At 44.8% G+C, this 18,715-nt stretch overlaps 1 protein-coding gene across 2 annotated transcripts in view; it reads right to left on the reverse strand.

Moving 5' to 3' along the window:
• The window catches only part of Usp46 (ubiquitin specific peptidase 46), a 68,032-nt gene that overhangs the window by 37,468 nt on the left and 11,849 nt on the right, over positions 1–18,715 (reverse strand). For both annotated transcript variants that reach the window (XM_034508751.2, XM_076938658.1), the window contains exon 2: positions 1,457–1,537. In XM_034508751.2, coding sequence (XP_034364642.1) covers positions 1,457–1,537 — 81 coding nt within the window. The remainder of the gene's footprint in view (positions 1–1,456; positions 1,538–18,715) is intronic.

Consider the following 18,715-nt stretch of genomic DNA (forward strand, 5'->3'; position numbering starts at 1 on the left):
TCCAAGCACACACCACAGTAGGATACTGAAAAACTGGCAGAGCAGCTGCTTCAGAAACCCAGGTGTCTGGGAGCTAACACACTTGCACCTAAAACTTCTATTCAATAAAGATACAGTGACGTAGAAAATCCATAGGGGTGATGGGTAATACCACTTTAGCACATGGCTCTGCTACCAAGGAAGCGGAGCAATAAGTAAAGCCAGACACTAAGGGGCTCCCGCCTAGCAGGAAGAAAACCAGTGTTGTGGAACAGCTTCCTCCAAGATTGAAACCCTCCATCTGTGAGAGAAGCTCCTTACATAGGAAAAGTGAAAATCTCAAAATAGTTTCAGGAAGTCCCTGAAACTGACCAGATTCACTAGGCCCCTCCCTGTCAAAGTAAACAGCTAAACTACAAAGAAGACTCTAGGAAAAACAAAAGCTGCCAAGAAGACTCATGGACAAGCTGTATGGAAGAGGCAGAAACCAGTTGAGCTGCTTGGAAGAGGTTTAGACAAGGTGTCACTTGGAAAGGACACTCTCCACCCTGCTGAGCTGCCTGCAGGCTGTGCAGTATGCTCCAGGTTGCCAGCTGGGGTGAGCTTTGGTGATGCAGCTGTCTTTGAGTCATTTCTGCTCCTGTGAGTAACCCCTCACCCATACTCCTGCAACCCCAATAAAATTGATTGGTTCATCAAACTAAACCTTGGTGGTAACTGTAATTTGGTCTGGAGTGAGCTCCCTATCTGGGGTGACTGGATGTGTGGGTTGCGTCTCCCTAGGAAAAGTTTTGTCACACAACAATTGGGGCCAAGTAATTCTGGGATAAATGACTCTTGGTTCTTGACTGACAGCCCTCCCCTACCACAAGTGTATAACTATAGCTCTCTAATATAAGCTGTATTATTAGCCAAGCATAGGTAACCAGCTCCCAAGTCTGAAAACTCACGTGTATTGACCCATACCAAAACAAACACTGAGAGGCCCAGGCTGTGAGAAAAGGAGGAGAAAGCAAAGCAGGTTTGGCTGCACGCTAATGAAATCACTGTGAAAGTGACACATACAAAGGGAAGCCCTAGACACGTGGGAAAGGGGATGCAAATTCAATCAATAATGTAGCAAGTAAGTCCTTGGCTGGGGATAGCTACTAGAGCATTTTAAAAAGTAGATTAAAATGCCCTTCTCCAGCATTTGACTCTGCTCCTAACTAAAGCATGCAGACAGTTATTTAAATAGAGATGCTAACAGTAGCGCAGAGCTGGGAATGCTCAGACAGAGGCAAGTTCAAGGCCAGCCAGGTCTACATAATGAGTTCAAGACCAACAGACCTACATAGCTAGATCTTATCTCCCAAAAACAAAACAAAAAAAAAAAAAAACAAAACAAAAAAAAACAACAAAAAAAAAAAAAACAACAAAAACAAGTCATCAGAGTTACGTCAAATACCCGAAAACATTAGAAACAATAAATACTTACATTGACCAATCCGAAGTAGTGTTCATTGATCGGAAACTGCTCTGGTCCAATGTCTTTTTCCAGAGCAGAGGCATTGGTGCCCTACAAGAAAACAGAACAACAGTCCTGTGGCATGAAAACAGACGAGGAAGTGGGGTGATGGCAGCTGGTCCACTCCTGAAACAAGCATCCCTTGTCAGCAGCGAACGCCGGATGTGTGACACTACAAGTAAACCTGGAGACTCGGTAGCAAAGCTTTCACTCAATTCCTTACCCAGCGTACTTGTGGCCCCAGACCCTGAGCTTTCCATTAGGAAAGGGTATTTGAGATAGATACATAAATAACAAGATGATCTTCTGACTAAAACACTCCAGACGGCTGCAGAAACAGAGGGCCTGGAAGATGGAACCATTTTCAACGTCAGTTTATCTGCATTCTGTTAAGGAGCTCCCACACACCTGCTCAACCAGGCACTAATCTCTAGGTCCAGGCATTAATGCGAATGGTGAAGAGACAGACATACATGCCAGCTCTCATGGGGTTCCCACTTTCATACATGAAGATGGCCTGAAGCCCAAAGCAGGCCTATCAGACAATACACTGGGAGCTGGTGAGCATGGAGAAGATGCTCGGAGATGGGGCTGGCGGGGATGCTGAGGCTGAGGGGCCTGTAAGCGTAGAGGCTACGCACCTGCACCATTAAGTAGAGAACTCAGGGAAGGAGAAGGCTCTATGTCCAGAGAATGCCGCAGATAATAGAAGGATCCAGTGAGAGTCCTGACAGCTGTCGGATGCATCGGATTGCTAAACCTGGTAAGACTAACAACTCCTGTGCCCTCTGTGCCAGGGACTGCAGTTTATCCTCATGATGCACATAAGAACTAAACTATGTGTGATGGCTAGTCCCAGTTGTCTACATCCGGGAAGTAACTTAAAACCCAAGAGGCTGGATATACCTGTGAGGGATTTTTCATAATTAAATCATCTGCAATGGGAAGACCCATTCTAATCCAGATCTTTACAGGTGGAAAGACCCACCTTTAATCTGAGCTCCACCTGCTGGCAGCCTATCTAAAGAACATGGAAGAAGGAAGCTTGCTTTCTTTGCCTGCTTGTTCTCGCTCTCGCTGGCAAGTGTCTTCCTTCACTGGCAGTAGAGCCTACTGCTTCTGGACTCTAGCTGAAGACCAGCTGAGATATGTATGCAGCCTCATGAACTGAACAACTCCTGGATTTTCGGGTCTTCGATTGGGAGAGAGCCATTGTTGACCCAGCTAGACCACAGCCTGTAACCAACTCCCAAAGGCTGAACTCGGGATCAGTTTCAATCTTATCCAAATGTTGCACAAAGCCTATCCATCAAAACAGTGATGAAGCTCCCACCTGGGGCCAGTCACTGGTGATGGATGGTCATTTCTCCCTATGATCTGAATGAGCTGGTCATAAGGAGAAAATAGTTCACTCTAGTCAAGTATACAGTCATCACTGACCACAGGGAACAGGTTCCCGATCCCTGGAAAGACACTCAGTTCCTTTACATAAATGGTATAGTAGTTGCTTATAACCTATGCGTATGTTTCTCTATGCTTTACATCTTTCCGGCATTACGTATTATACCCAATATAATATAAATGCTATGTAAACTGTTGGTACACTGGATAGTTTATAAAATAAAGACAAAGTCTGCCGGGCGGTGGTGGCGCACGCCTTTAATCCCAGCACTTGGGAGGCAGAGGCAGGCGGATTTCTGAGTTCGAGGCCAGCCTGGTCTACCGAGTGAGTTCCAGGACAGCCAAGGCTATAAAGAGAAACCCTGACTCGAAAAACCAAAAAAAAAAAAAAAAAAGACAAAGTCTGAGTGCTCGGTACGGATGAAATGCTGGAAACGTTTCTGATCTATATTTGTTTGCTCTGGGCGTACAGAGCTCTGCATGTGGGGGGAGTGGTGGATAAATCAGAGCCCTTTGCTCATGTTCCCTGGCCATCTGCAGCCTTCTATTTCTCAGGCTATTACAGAAGACTCATAGCTCACAGAGACACAAGGAGTTGGGACACAGAGAACAGAAAGCTAAGCATTTTATATTTAGAAAGTAATACGACTGGGCCTGGGTGTGAGTCATTGATTTAAGAGTATATGCTGCTCTTGCAGAAGACCTGAGTTTGATCCTCTGGCACCTAAGTCACAAGGCTCACAACAACCTATAACTCCAGCTCCTGGGGATCTGGCACCCTCTTGATTCCACACACACCTGCACACACATATACAAGCAGGCAAGCAGACACACACACACAGACACACACACAGAGAGAGAGAGAGAGAGAAAGAGAGAGAGCAGAATAAAAACTTTAAGAGATGTCTAATGCTGCATGTTCTTTTATTTATTCTTTATGTATATGAATGTTTTGCCCGCATGTGTATAAGTTTGCTCTGTGCATACCTGCTACCAGAAGAAGGTGTCAGATTCCCCAGGACTGGAGTTACAAATGGTTGTGAGCCACCACATTGGTGCTGGGCCAAATCCAGATCCTCCACAAGAGCAACAGATGCTCTTAACCATTAAGCTATCTCTTTATCCCATCTCCCCCCCCCCAATGCCGTATAATCTTAATTCATATAACAATCATCCCCTCCTTGAGAAAGGCATGGCCATGAAGTAGACTGGGAACCAGTCAAAATGGTTACTTGCCACAAAGCACACATTAAGTAGAAAATAACTTGAATCCAAGCTGTTGTGTTTTATAAAAATAGAGAGAGAAGGAATATGCTTGGTGGATGTGTAGACAGGTGTGGGGGGAGGGGGTGACTCTGTGGGCCCATTCGGAGGCATCCCTTCCCCTTAAAGACCAGCCCCTCGAAGGTATAGTATAGAATAGAGTTTACTCAGGACATGGGGAGAGAAGATGAGAGGGTAGTAGAGAAAGGTGGGGGGGAGGGGGCGGGGAAGGAGAGGGAGAGAAGTAGAGGCCAGCCATGAGCACATGAAGAGAGACAAGGGAATGGGTAAAGAGGAAGAGCAACAGGACAAAGCAAGAGCAAGAGAGAGAGGAGGGGGCAAGCAGCCCCTTTTATAGTGAGTCAAGCATGCCTAGCTGTTGCCAGGTAACTGTGGGGCGGAGCCTAGACTAAATGCCAACACAAGTGACCAGAACAGCAGTAAGGCAGGCTCTTCCCCCACCCCTACTCTTAGGTATCATGTGATGTCTTGCTCTTTCTGCTCTGCCACCAGTCTAGACTTCTTTACCCCCCACCTATCTGAGAGTGCTCAGATGGGAGCTGGTTTCAGAACCCTTCCTTCAGTGTTGTGAAAAACCATTGTCTCTGCAACACCATGGCTTTGTTACAGCTGACCTTTTAAAATAACGGATCAAATTATGGCAGGATTGTATGGTACAGACGAAGAACACTAACATTTTTATAATGTTGTTTCTAAATCATAAACTAATGTAAATAATGGGTATTAAGTGGGCCTACATCTATTTTTTTTTCAAGCAAAATTAGAATATTTGCCAGCGAGAGCAGGATCTGTGGAAGATCCAATGTGACACTGATTAGAACCAGATCTCATTAGATCTTTCTTTATGAAAAAAGGCAATGTAGAGAAGTTAGCACATGGTCTTCGCTATTTAATTCTTTGACTGAGCACGGTCTCACTTTTGCCATTTGTGGAAAGGAATTCTGGAAATGAGGGTGGAGATTTGCACTAAGGACAGAGTGACCCTGCGGTCACACAGTATCCACTTGCACAGATGGAAGGATCACCACACGCGTGGGGCAGGCGAGAATTCTGTAGCTGGTGAGAACGGGCTCTTCCCTGATATCAACACCTCCCGACTTGTTCACTCTGACCCCACACACAAGATCGTGAAGGGGCCAGGAGGAGAAGCTGCCTGGGGCTCTACAACTTCGCTCACATGTCAAACACCTTTCTGAAGTTGGCGGCCAAAGTCCTTTTCTCCTCAGTGGCCCCAAATCATAGATGACTCAGGCATAGGTCTCAGGTTTTGCCATTATCCTGGGTGGTCTCAGCATTCAGGTGGAGAAGCCGCATGGGAGAGCCGCTCTCCCAGTTACATCCTCTTGTCTCGATATCTTGTATTCCACTGTATTCAACTCCAGCCACCCACTTGCCACCCAAGCTCAGCTCTGCCCACTCCTTCTTGAAGTCTCCCATCATGGAGAGACCTACACTGTGCTAAAATTGTACTGCTTTAGATACGAGCAGTCACCCACAAGCTGATGTTTTGGAGTCTTGGTCCCCAGGTGGTGGCACTCTGTAGGCTAGGACACTGTTTAGTTCTGGAACATAGGAGGTGGGGTCTAGCTGGAGAAGCCAGGTAACTGAGAGCACATCCTTAAGGGATGCATCTTGTCCTGGACATTCTCTGCATCCCCTTTTCTCCATTTTCTGGCAGCCACGGTGTGAACTGTTCTGCTCAGCCACATCCACGTTCTAATACCGCTGAAGCTGTGATCCAAAAAGCAACTCCATCTTCTAAATTGTTCTTAGGTAACCTGAGTATAGTGATGAAGAGGTAACTGATCCACTCTTCTGCTTTATTATTTATCGTAGACTATGCAGGCCATGATTCAATTACCCTTCCATTCCCTTAACCTGCCCGTTGGACTTCCCACCCAGCAAAGTAGGAACCCATTATGAACCAAATTCTCCATCTTTTTCTGAATATACACCCAGACAAGCATCCAGTATTCAAGGGAAAGAGAGGTCAGGCAACCATATTAACTAGGTTCACCCAAATTCATCCAGTCTGGAAGCCTTAGAAACAGCATTCAAGCTGGGTATGGTGACTCACACCTTTAGTCCCAACACTCAGGAGGCGGAGGCAGAGGCAGGCAGGCAGGCAGGCAGATCTCTATGAGTTTGGTGTCATTGTGGTCTACAGAGTGAGTTTCAGGACAGCTGGGGCTACACAGAGAAACCCTGATTCAAATGAATAGATAGATAGATAGATAGATAGATAGATAGATAGATAGATAGACACATGATAGACACATGATAGATAGAGGATAGATAGATAACAAAGATACTGCATTCCAACATCACAGAGTGAAATTGCTCCTCTCTCCACAGTGACTGTTTCCAAATTTCTTGAGCCTCTAAGACATTAGCATCCCCTTCACCCCTTTCTAGCTTAATAGGAAAAAAAAAAAATTGCACCAGAAATCAAGGACTCCTTAATTGGCTGCTCAGAAGCCTATGTGTCTCTCTGTTGTAAACAATGTCGATGCTTCCATGATATAATATATAAATATATATTATATATATTCCATTATATATAATATGTATATTATATATATATTCCATTATAAATATATAATGTAAGTACTTAGCTGCTTATTATCACCATGTGTTGTGTGCCCTGCATAGTGTTGTGTGCTGTACTTTTATGCAGCTGGCAATAGGTCTGTTTCTACATGTCACCACAGTGATGCAGAGTGTGTCACACTGAGGAACAGCTCACACTAGCTTGTTACAACCATGGCATTGCTTGAGATAGTATAACACAACAGTGCTCTCCAAGTTAGAACGTTCCAGAAGAGAGTGGAGAGGCTTGGGAGACTCAGGGGTAAACAAACTTCACATGCCTGAGGAAGTTGAAACTTGCAAGATTCATGAGGGACTCAATCCAGAGCTATGGAAGCAGAAAACCACCACTCAGGGAGGAGACTGTGACCAGTGTAAGTGCAGAGAGGAGATTCTTGGATCTGTTTAGCCACCTGCCAGCTCTAGGACTACGGCTCCCATGAGGCCTCATTCTTTCCCAGATGCAGCTGCTTTTGAGTCATACTTACTCTGTAAGTAACCCCTCACCCACGCTCTAGTTAAGAACCCAAGGAAAAATTCATTGGTTCACCAAGTTAGTCATTACTTTGATCTGTCCTGGGAGGAAACACACACACACACACACACACACACACACACACACACACATATAAATGGAAGGAAGAAGAGAGGGAGAAAAAGGGAGAGTGAAAGAGAATTATGCCTCTCTGGAAAGCCTCTCATGTACCACATCAGGTGATAACTTTTTGGCCCCATTATAATCTTATGAGACCACTATGGTAAATGTGACCTATCATTTACCAACACATTAGTCAGCAGCATATATAAAGTGTGTGTGCATCTGTGTGTGTATGTGTGTGTATGTATAAATATTCAATCAATAATAAATAAATGTGTGTGTGTGTGTGTGTGTACACATATGCTGTTGTATATAAAGGTAGAATCCCAGTCCACCAAGGACATGCTTGTTCTAATCCCCCAAACTGGTGAACACAACCCCTCACCCAGCAAAGGAAATCTGAGATGGTATTAATTCACACATTTGCTGGCCAAATAGAATGGGGCTTGCTCTGGACTAATCCAGTGGGGCTCAGTGTGCTCCCAACTGGCCTTCAAAGCAGGAGCATGGGCAAGGCAGAGTGAGGGGACACTGGGTGACAACCTCAAAAGCTTTGCAGATGGAGGAAGAGACAGAGCCAAGGTGTGGTCCAGTCTCCACCATGGAAATGCCTGCAGCTCTAACAGGAATGCATCCATCCACTGGGCTTTGGCCCACTGAAACCTACTTTGGATTTCAGAACTATCAGAAAGGCAGTGAGGCCAGCAGGATGGCTCAGCAGGTAAAGCACTTTCCATGCCAGGCTGGTGACACGAGTTTGATCCCCAGGACCCATGTGAATATGGAAGTAGAGAACCAACATCAGAAAAGTTGTCCTCTGACTTCCACACAGGTATATATGTCACACACATATATATATATATATATATATATATATATATATATATATATACACATATGTATATATATACACATATATATACATATATATATATACATATGTATATATATACACATATATATACATATATACGTGTATATATGTGTGTATATATACATATATGTATATATACATATATACATACATATACATAACAATAGACTAATAATAATAATAAATAAATTTGTTTTTTTTAAAGGGACTAATGTAGATTGTCACTCAGATAATATAAATTGGCTACAACTGCCTAGGAAACTGGCACTGTGTGTTTAATGGTTTCTGTCTGTAAAGACTGTCCATCCTTCCTCACCTCCATATCTCTCCAAGCATTTGCACAGTTCTTAGACTCAATCCCAGAACCCAAAAGGGGAAAAAAAATCTCTTTCTGGATTTCACCCCCACATCACCCTGAGAAGCTACAAATATAGCCAGCTCCCCAGGGTGAGACTTGTCGACAGCTGGCTTGTCTCAGAGGTGGCCTGAAGCCTCCCAATGTCTCTTTCCAGGGTTGCAGCAGACGCCTCTGCAAGGTTTCAGTCAGGAGCCGCAAGCCAACCATTTCTAACTATCTGCACCTTGCAGACTTCCCTCAGAGCTCCATGTGGCATTAATACAGGCTTTCCCACTTCCTGTACACTGGCCCTTAACATCCGTCTACTCAAATGGGACATCTCATACCCTTGCTGTTTTCCTGCTTAGTAAATGGCCCTGCTTTCTCCAGGCTGGACCCTCCAGGTCATACCCCACATCCCTGCTGAACTGTGACATGAGTTGATCCCAGAATCCATCGCTGTGCTGTGCTGACAAACTCCTTCAGTCTCTCCACTCCATCCACTTCTTTTTCAGCTGCAGCTAGACAAGGTGCAAGATCTCTCGTCCAAATCACCATCAGCTCCTCTGCCATCCTCCTTAGCCAGCCCTAACCACTATAGGAGAAAGTGTTCCTTTTAAACACGAAATTGTTTTTGGAATTCCCCCCTGGTGGCATTCAGGGCTGTCACTAACCTCTCTTGTCACTCATCCTCTGCAAACCCTGCTTAGACCAATGACTGCCTTTCAGTCTCGGGTCACCCCAAACTCTTCCCTAGTCACTCTCCCTTGCCTGTACCTTACAAGACTAATTGAAAGGCCAACTCTTCTGGGAATCCTTCACAGAGCAGCGTCTCTCTGTTAAAGCAGTCCTGTGGCGGGCAGGGTGACATCCCTCCCCAGCTGTACACTTCGTATCCCTGGACTCCATCGAGTTCCCATGCACGGCAAAGGGGTCTTTACAGATGACTAAACGAATGATCTTGCTACAGGAAGGTGTTTCTAGATTCTCCAGATGAGAGATGGACTTGGCAGGATGCTCTATGTCCCCAGAGGTCAGAGTAGAAACACTAAAACTACTACATTTCTGACCCTGGAGATAGAAAGGCCTGTGAGCCAAGGAACAAAGGAAGCTTGCAGAAATCCCAACAACCAGGAAGCTGGTGCACCCTAGGGTGAGCAATCTGGCCACACACTGTAAAGAATAATGCTGCTCTTTTTGAGCTGCTAATTTAGTGTGTGTGTGTGTGGGGGGGGGGGGGGGTGTTGGTGTGGTGTTTGACCATGTGTGTGTAGGTACACATACCTCTGTGCATGCATGCATGGAAGCCAGAGGAGGACATTGGGTGTCATGGTCTATCACCCTCTACCTTGTTCCATTGAGCCAAGGTCTCTCACTGAACCTAGAGCTAGGTTGGCAGCTAGTAAGCTCTAATATACTCCTGTTTCTGCCTCATCCCTCAGCATTGGGATTATTCATACAAACTGCCACACTTGTCTTCTTAGATGCCAAGATGGGAGCTCGGTCCACACACTTACCCAGCAGGCACTCCTGCCTACTGAGCCATTTCTCTAGCCACTAGGGTAATTTTTTTTATAGCAGAAAGAAAAAACTGATACAACTCTCCCACATCTCCCCATGCACACTGTCTCCCCCAATATGACCGTTATTATTTTTATAATCATTAACATCTTATTTAATCCATAACAATATATGACACGATAACCTTCCCAATACTACATTCTCAGTGAAGAGCACATAGTAGGCCCATAGTACCTATAAGCTAGATGGATGGTCAGGTGGCTAGGCACAGACAGGGATGGTTAGGGATGTCTGTGACACAACTGTGTGAATGATAATATAGACCCAGACCTGTATATTCTCCCGGTGTGCTGTTCAATGAAGCATAAGTGGTATCTTCCATCACTCACCCATCCTCCCATTCCCTTTATAGACACACAGGAATTGGTTTCCATGGATACAGAATGCAACAGATATTGACATTTGGAACTAAGCTCTTGCTTTTACATTCTAGCATTTTTCTTTGGTAACACTTTTCTTTGTACCTCTTCAGCGGATTTGGGGGTTATCTCCATTAAACATATGCATCCGTGATACAGTGACACACACGAGCACAAGTCACATGATGAGAGTGGTGATGAATACTTAATGGTTAATTAGGTGGTATCAACCAAGAATCCTGCAATTCTACTTTATTACCTAGATATACTCATGCAGGTGAATACAGAGAGTATACCAAAAACCTAACTCATATGCGTAACTTCTCAAAATGAAAATCCATTTGTCTCTTTCATTTCAGTGTTCAAGATGGTACAGTGCAGGTCTGGTGCAACAACCCCATAGTGCTGTGGATACAGAGTCCTTGTGTCTAGTCACTTTGTGGTGAGCAAAAGTCAGATGACTAATCTAGCTCCTGCCACCAAATAATCTCTGTCACAGCAAGAGGAAAAATGAATGGATGTCTCCCCTTACAAGGAGGCTCTTAAGAACTACAAAGGATATTTTTCTTATAAGCCCTCTGGTCAAAAATCTGAGTTATGAAGCCACATAGCTGCAAGGGAGCCTGGCAAACGCTGCCATTACATAAGCATTTGTGGGCAGTTACAAGTTTCTCTTACCTAGAAATAGAAAGTAGATATTGAAGGGACAATTAGCAGGCAATATCTCAGATGGTCCCTGAAGCAAGGGTTGCAACAGAAAAATATTATAAGTACCTCAAGCTGATTAAATAATTTTGATAATCTATAAAACAGAATACCATGCCAGTATTTTTATTTTTGTGGCATGGGAATTGAACTCATGCGCGCCAGGCAAATGCCACTAAAATATATCTCACTCCTTCTTTGTAGGTAATTTTTTTAAGTTTCTTTTCAGGTACTGCTGTGTAAAATGACAAGTGATGAGCAAACTGCAGTCTGATGGCAGTATGCTTAGGACATCCCTAGAAACATCATTTCTTCAGTCAACAGGCAAGTGCCATGGAAGGCACAAACAGGGTCCTCTGCAAAAGCAACAAGTACTCTTAGCCCCTGAGCCACCTCTCCAGCTCCAAGAGATTTTCTTTTTATCCTCTTAACTCCGGACTTTTTACTATAAAGATGTATTATTTTGGAACATACATTTAACATGTTTAATAAAAGTTTAGTAAGCTAATCCTCTATACTAGGGAGCTGAGGTCACCTCTGTCACTGTTGCCTGCCTTTTCTTACCAGTGTTTGTTTGTCTTGGAGCTCTGTCCCTTCAGCTCTCTTTGGAGCTCAGAGGTCCTAAGTGCCGATGTCCGGCCTGCCTATTCCACAGGACAACAGAGAAGTGACGTAAACAGTGAAGGTTATCAGTACGATATCAATCTTGACTCACATTATCTACACAAAGCCTAGCCTCCTGTTGCAAGCTCCCAGCACAATGGCACAAAAGGCAATCAGAGGCCCTGAAAATATAAATGCTGTATGACCAGAGGCTGAACAAAGAACCGATCCCTGTGGGAAAAAAAATCACAGGATCCAGAAGCGTAAGAAACAAAATTCTTACTTCAGTCAGTGAGAGAAAGTGGGAACCTTTCGAAAAACAATCCAAAGAATCTTATTAAAAATAGAATCTGAGCTGGGACCAGTTCCAACAAGACTATAATGTTAGCTTTTCAAAGCACCTCCTGAGACTACTGAGGGGGCTTCCAACGCACACACACCAAACAACTCTTGAAAGAAGAATCATGAGTGATAGCACAGAAAGAAACGTCTTTTTCAAACCATTTTTAAAAGCAATTTATAAGGAAAATAAGTTAGAATTCCTCCAGGGGAGGGAGGCTGCCAGAGAGAAAGAAATAATTAGAACACAGCATCATGATAAGGTCAAGGTCTGTAAGATGCGCTGAGAACATTGCTGCAATGTGTGAACCAAAACCAAAGCCATGGAGGCCAGGAGGCATCCTTGGAAGTGAGCTAGACCGCACCACAGGTGTAAAGACCAGTGCCAGAGAAACAAATGCCCTTGCCTTGGATCTCCCCAAGGCAGCTCCTGTATCTCACGACATGTCACCTCTCTTTCAATTGTGTACAAAGTACAAAGGGGACCCAGGGAGGGCCCAAAATTATATCTCAATACATACAGAGTAAGGCGTTGGTCATAGAGAGTGAATTAAAGCAGATGGCAGGTGTGGTGGATGCTGCTGGTAGAACTCTAGTTTTATGTTCAAAAAGCGACTTTACCAATTAGATGTCTGTAGAACAATGAAACATTCAAAAAGACTGTAGCGCCGAACTTCCAGTGACAAAGGTCATCCCACAGGCCAGTGACAGGATATAGCCCAAGTTTTTAGAATGAGTCTAGAGCCCCCATTAAGACTCAGACGGAATGAGGAACCTGGTGGCTTAGGTGTAATCAAGACAGCATATAAGTGGGAAGGAATATTAACCATGTAGATACTGCTCTGAGGACTTTCTGTGTACTCACGGTAATCCTTACAACAATCATTCTTCTGTCTGTGTGTGTGTGTGTGTGTGTGTGTGTGCCAACATATGGAAGTAAGAGGATGATGCTGGGTGTCTAGCTCAGTCACCATATTTTTTGAGACCAGACCTATCACTGAATCAGAGCTCACCCATTAGGGTAGATACAGAGCACCCCTATGTTAGAGGCATCCTCTGAAATACAAAACATCCCAGTCCGCTTATACAAAATGTTCATCAGGAGCTAGAGAGATGGCTTAGTGGTCGAGAGCCCTGGCTGCTCTTTCAAGAGAACCAGGCTGTGACTCCCAGAATCCACAGGGAGGCTCACAACTTTTTGTGACATCAATCCCAGGGGATCCAACTCCCTCTTCTGGCTTCCTTGGAAGCCAGGCACATAACCATACATACGAGTGAAACGAAATAAAGAAAACCTTTATAGGACATACAACTTGCTTGAAAGAAATGAATCCATGGAGCTGACAGAAACAGGACATGTGAAGGAATGCTTTTCATCATTGTGTCCAAGCTTTTACCCAAGTAATAAAATTATGTTAAATTTTAAAAGGCAAAATGAGAACTGATTTCTAAAGAGTGGGTTAGCTAAAACTAAATAACAAAACAAGGTGCAATTTGACCCTCTCCAACTTCTAAATTCCTGCCTAGGTACTACACAGCAAGGGGACACAGGGAGAGCGAGGGTGTTGTGACCAGGGGTATGAAGAACAAAAGTGTCTTAGTCTGTCACATACAGCTCATCTCTCTGTGACAGGGATATGGAGAAAAGAAGGGAAAAAAAAAAAACTAGAGTTGGGTTAGAGAGAGCAAAAGTGTATGAAGTGCATCCACCATGTCTTCAAAACATGCAAAAGCAGATTGGGCTGAGAGAGCCTGGCAGGGAACTGCCTAGGCCATGGCTCCAACCCTCAGAGCCGCATCCTGTCTGGCATTCTCTCCCTGTCCAGCAGTCCCTGTCTCACCCTGTGGCTTCAATGTGGCTTATTCCTTGACCTTCCTGACTGTCATGGTTTGAATATGCTTGACCCTGGGAGTGGCACTATTTGGAGGTGTGGCCTTGTTGAAGTAGGTGTGGCCTTGTTGGAATGGGTGTGTCACCGTGGGTGTGGGCTTTAAGACCCTCATCCTAGCTGCCTGGAAGTCTGTCTTCTCCTGTTTGCCTTCAGAACAAGATGTAGAACTCTCAGCTCCTCCTACATCATGCCTGCCTGGACACTGCTATGTTCCTGTCTTGATGATAATGAACTGAACCTCTGAACCTGTAAGCCAGCCCCAATTAAATGTTGTCCTTTATACGAGTTGCCTTGGTCACGGTGTCTGTTCACAGCAGTAAAACCCTAACTAAGACACAGCAGACCTTTCCTGTCTGTTTCCTTTTGGCACTTATCCCGATTTGTAACAGAGTAACTTATTAGTTGACATGTTGCCCTACTAGATGAATGTATGCAAATTACTGTTCACAGTCCTACTCTGTGCTTCCAGATGTTTTCATAAACTTTAACTGGAATACTGCTGTGACCGGTTGGGTATTCGTGGCAATTATGTTCCAAGAGGACACTTAGATCGTGGACTTGTTGCAGAGATATAACCTGCAAAAACCTAAACTATCTAGCCCTCTACAGAAAAGCCCACCAGCTCTACCCAAGATTCAGAGTCTCCTCAGGAAATGACTACGTCTGCTTTGTATGCCACCCACTAGCAGTGCTTTCCATAGAGAGAACACATCTGCTCACTGAACAGACCTGGGGACATGAGGAAGGATGGGGAATGGTGTAGACTCAGTGCTCCAAGAACTCCACATCTGTATGTTCCCGCAATCTCACCCACAAACCCAAGGCAGAGTCCTTCCACCCTACACAAGGAAATGTTGAAGGAAAGCTACCAAGCTTACTGAGCCATTAAGGGCAGAGCCAGGGACCCAAACATCTGTCTCCAGAATCAGCTGCTGACTACGAGTCAGGCCAGAGAATGCCTGGTTCACATTTTTAGTAATTCCTTAGCTGTGAGTGGAGAGAGCGGGCAAATAGCCAGGAGTGTTTTCTGGCTGCTGACTGGGCATATCCCTGAGTGTTATGAATGGCCATCCTGGCTATGAACTAGCAAACATCACCACGGAGCTTCCGAGCCCCTAAGCAACAATAAACCTAACTCTCCCTGCCAATAGATCACCACTGGGCATGCCCCGCCCCCACCTCACAGGTGAAGGAGGGCTGAGCATGATGAAGCTGAGGAGGCTGAAGAAACTTGCTAAGACGAGGTCTAAGCTGCAGCAGAACTCAGTGGCGGCCAAACTCTACAACCGCAGCTCCAGATCGGAGAACCACTTCTTGGCACTTCTCTGGCCTTCAGCAGGAAGCCAGAGGTGCACGAGAAGGTACAGCATGACAGATGCATGACAGCATGAGTTCCTGTCACTTATGTGACTCTGGAAGGGGTGATGTTACTCAGAGACCTAACATATAAGGGCTGTTCCAATGAAACCCGGCATCCATTCCCAGGACATCTGACTACACAGTGGCACAGACTTGCCCCGTGACGGACACCTGCGAGGGGTTCTACCACATCCTCACACAGAAGTTAACTTCAATTTAAGAGCATAGGAGAAATGGCCGGGTCTGTGTCTGTTTTCTAGCTGAGAGTGAAGGACAAAACTGACACCTAGCCACTGACTGCAGGGAACCAGAAATAAGAACTTCACTCGTAATCCACGGCCCTGAGATCCCTCCGCCGCCGGGATGATGTCCCATCAGCTCTGACTTCGCCCATTTGTTCTCATCTCATTACTTTCCAAAGAGGTGGTGTTAGGGTCGGGGTCCTGGCAAGGCCTAGAAGGCGGCTCTGCACAGTTTTACTGCAGGATCATTTCATGTTCCCACTGCCACAGCCTGCCATCCTGGTCTCTGTGCTCAAGGTCCTGCAGTGAAAACCGTGAGCCAGGCGACCCTCCTCCCAGGAAAAGAAGAGAGTCACCATGTCTGAGTATTATCTGCTCTGCCACCTCCAAGAACCAGATCTTTCCAGAGCAGTGTGGCGCCATTAGAGATATTTAATATAACGTAAAAAAAATCAGCGCCGGGCAGTGGTGGAGCACACCTTTAATCCCAGCACTTGGAAGGCAGAGGCAGGCGGATTTTTGAGTTCGAAGCCAGCCTGGTCTACCGAGTGAGTTCCAGGATAGCCAAGGCTATACAAAGAAACCCTGTCTCGAAAATCCAAAAAATCAGCAATGTATAGATTGCAAATGCAGAAATCTAAACCTCTGCATTGTCGTAAGTGAATGGTCCTTTAATGTTACTTGAAAGCATTAGCACCAGTCCCAGCCCAGCTTGGGAAGTGCAGACATATATCTACAACAAGTGGCCAGAGCAATTTTGTATCTGTCAGGCTTCGTCATAAAAAATTGAGACTTCTGTTTTACGTATCTTTACGTATTTTATTTCATTTTGCTAGTGATCTTTTTTTTTATTGTATTTTACTAAAAGATATGAGTCTGAGACAGATTGAAAATAAAAATAAAGCACACACTTCCCCTTAGACTTTGAAAATAATTGCCCAAAGCAAACCATTGAAATGAGATTGAGTTGTCTTACATGTTTGAACAGTTCCTCGGGCACACTTCTACTAAAAAGAGATGCAAGGAAAAAAAGCCAAGACGCCATTTGCCCCCAACTGGCCGAGCGTAAGAGGTTTTTGTATGACACGTGCTAAGGCATGCTGTTGGCAATACCAGCTGCACGTGTGGCTAGCAGAAGGCAGTTTGGCAAAATTTCTCATGGCTACCACTGCAAAACCATCTCTAAAAAGTCAGTCCACAGACATGTTCCTCCACTGACAACAGGATATATGAACAACTTGGTCCTTATAGTTTTGTTGGAAAACAAACAAAAAAAAAAAAATCATAAAGCTGCTAGCTGCTGGGCGTGGCGGCACACACCTTTGATCCCAGCACTCAGGAGGCAGAAGTGAGAGGATTTCTGAGTTCGAGGTCAGCCTGGTCTACATAGCACATTCCAGGAGAGCCAGGACTATACAGAAAAACTCTGCCTCCAAAAAACTGGAGGAAGAAGAGGAAAAGGAAGAGGAAGAGGAGAAAAAGGAGGAGGTGGAGGAAGAAGGGGAGGAGTAAGAAAAGGAGGCAGAGGAGGAAGAGAAAAGTACTGGCTGGTAGAGACCTGGTAGATGAGGGTGTTCTTTACAGAGTACAGGGCACAAAAGCAAGAGGCAGATCGGACAATCCATATGTACTATATAGACTGTGCTTTTAAAAACTAGAAGAGACTGAAGGAGATAGCTTAGAAGTTAACAACACCTGTTGCTTTTGCAGAAGACCTGGGTTCAGTTCCAAGCCACCCTACCCTCCAATTCCAGGGGATCTGATGCCATTTTCTGACCTCCAAAGGTGCCAGGCACACACATGGTGCACATACGTGTGTACATACAGGCAGAAAGTATGTACATACTCACATACATAAAGTAAAATAAGATAGATGAATCCAAAATAAAAAATTTTAATAATTAATAAAGGTTAAAACTAAGAGTAAACACATACTTGATTGTGTCTACATAAGATGCCTCATGAGAACACAAAAGCTATAAATATTGACAGCCATCAAGGGCAGGAATTGGAGGGCACTTGTATTTTTGAACACTTTCCTTTTACACACTTTGAAATTTTTGCCACATGGACGCAAGTCACTTATTCAAAGGCTTGATTTAAAAACTTAAAGGAACTGTAGTTGGAACTGCATGAATTTCCCCCAGTGAGTAACACCTACCTGTGCACACCAAATAACTCAAAATAGATGGCATGTACTCATCAGATAACTAAATATCTTTCAGTGGACCATATACTATCATTATCAGGAGATGAAAGCACAGTGCATACTAACTGATAGTTCCAAAGCATGGCTACATGCAATCACCCTGGGCATCCCAAGGACCTTACACACTACAACCATGGCCCCTCTGCCTGTTGCCTTCCCTGACTAAAGCCAACACCAGGTTTAAACAAGCTTGCCTTTGCATCACTATTCCCAGAGCAAAGGTGCTTTCTGTGTAGTCCCAGATGGGTCAAGGTCAATGTCAAGACCTGCCTAACATTGCTAAACTAGAAAGAAACTGGACCCTGGTATCTGGGATGCATAGCTCAAGGCTCTGCCACCTGCAGTCTGGACTCCTCTGCTTATGGACAAAGGAGGCACACTCAGAAGTTTGTAAGTCACAGAATGTATGGGTACCACATAATGCACCAGGCATAACTGACTCCATCTTAGCCCGACAGTGGACCAGGGAAGTGAATTCATTTCTCACCCATGCCATATTGGATGAGAAGGGAGTCTGTGAGAGGGATGAGCACTGGGGTCTTAGACCCAACCAACAGCATGGAAAAACTCAAACCAGACCTCAGCCACAGGCTTCTCTGTCCTCAGGAAGCTCTCTGGGGTTCAACTGAAATGAAATAAACAAATTTAAAGAAAACTATTAGAAAAGTTTGGGTGAAAATCAATGACCAGGGCTGGAGAGATGGCTCAGCAGTTAAGAGTGCTAGTCGCTCCTGCAGAAGACCCAGGCTTGGTTCCCAGAACCCACATGGCAGCTCAAAACCAACTCAAAGAAGCCCAGCTCTAGGGACCTGAAGTCCTGTTTCGGCCTCCATAGGCCATAAGTAGTTCACAGACAT

The sequence above is a fragment of the Arvicanthis niloticus genome, chromosome 7 (assembly GCF_011762505.2).
Source record: "Arvicanthis niloticus isolate mArvNil1 chromosome 7, mArvNil1.pat.X, whole genome shotgun sequence".
Classification (NCBI taxonomy): domain Eukaryota; kingdom Metazoa; phylum Chordata; class Mammalia; order Rodentia; family Muridae; genus Arvicanthis; species Arvicanthis niloticus.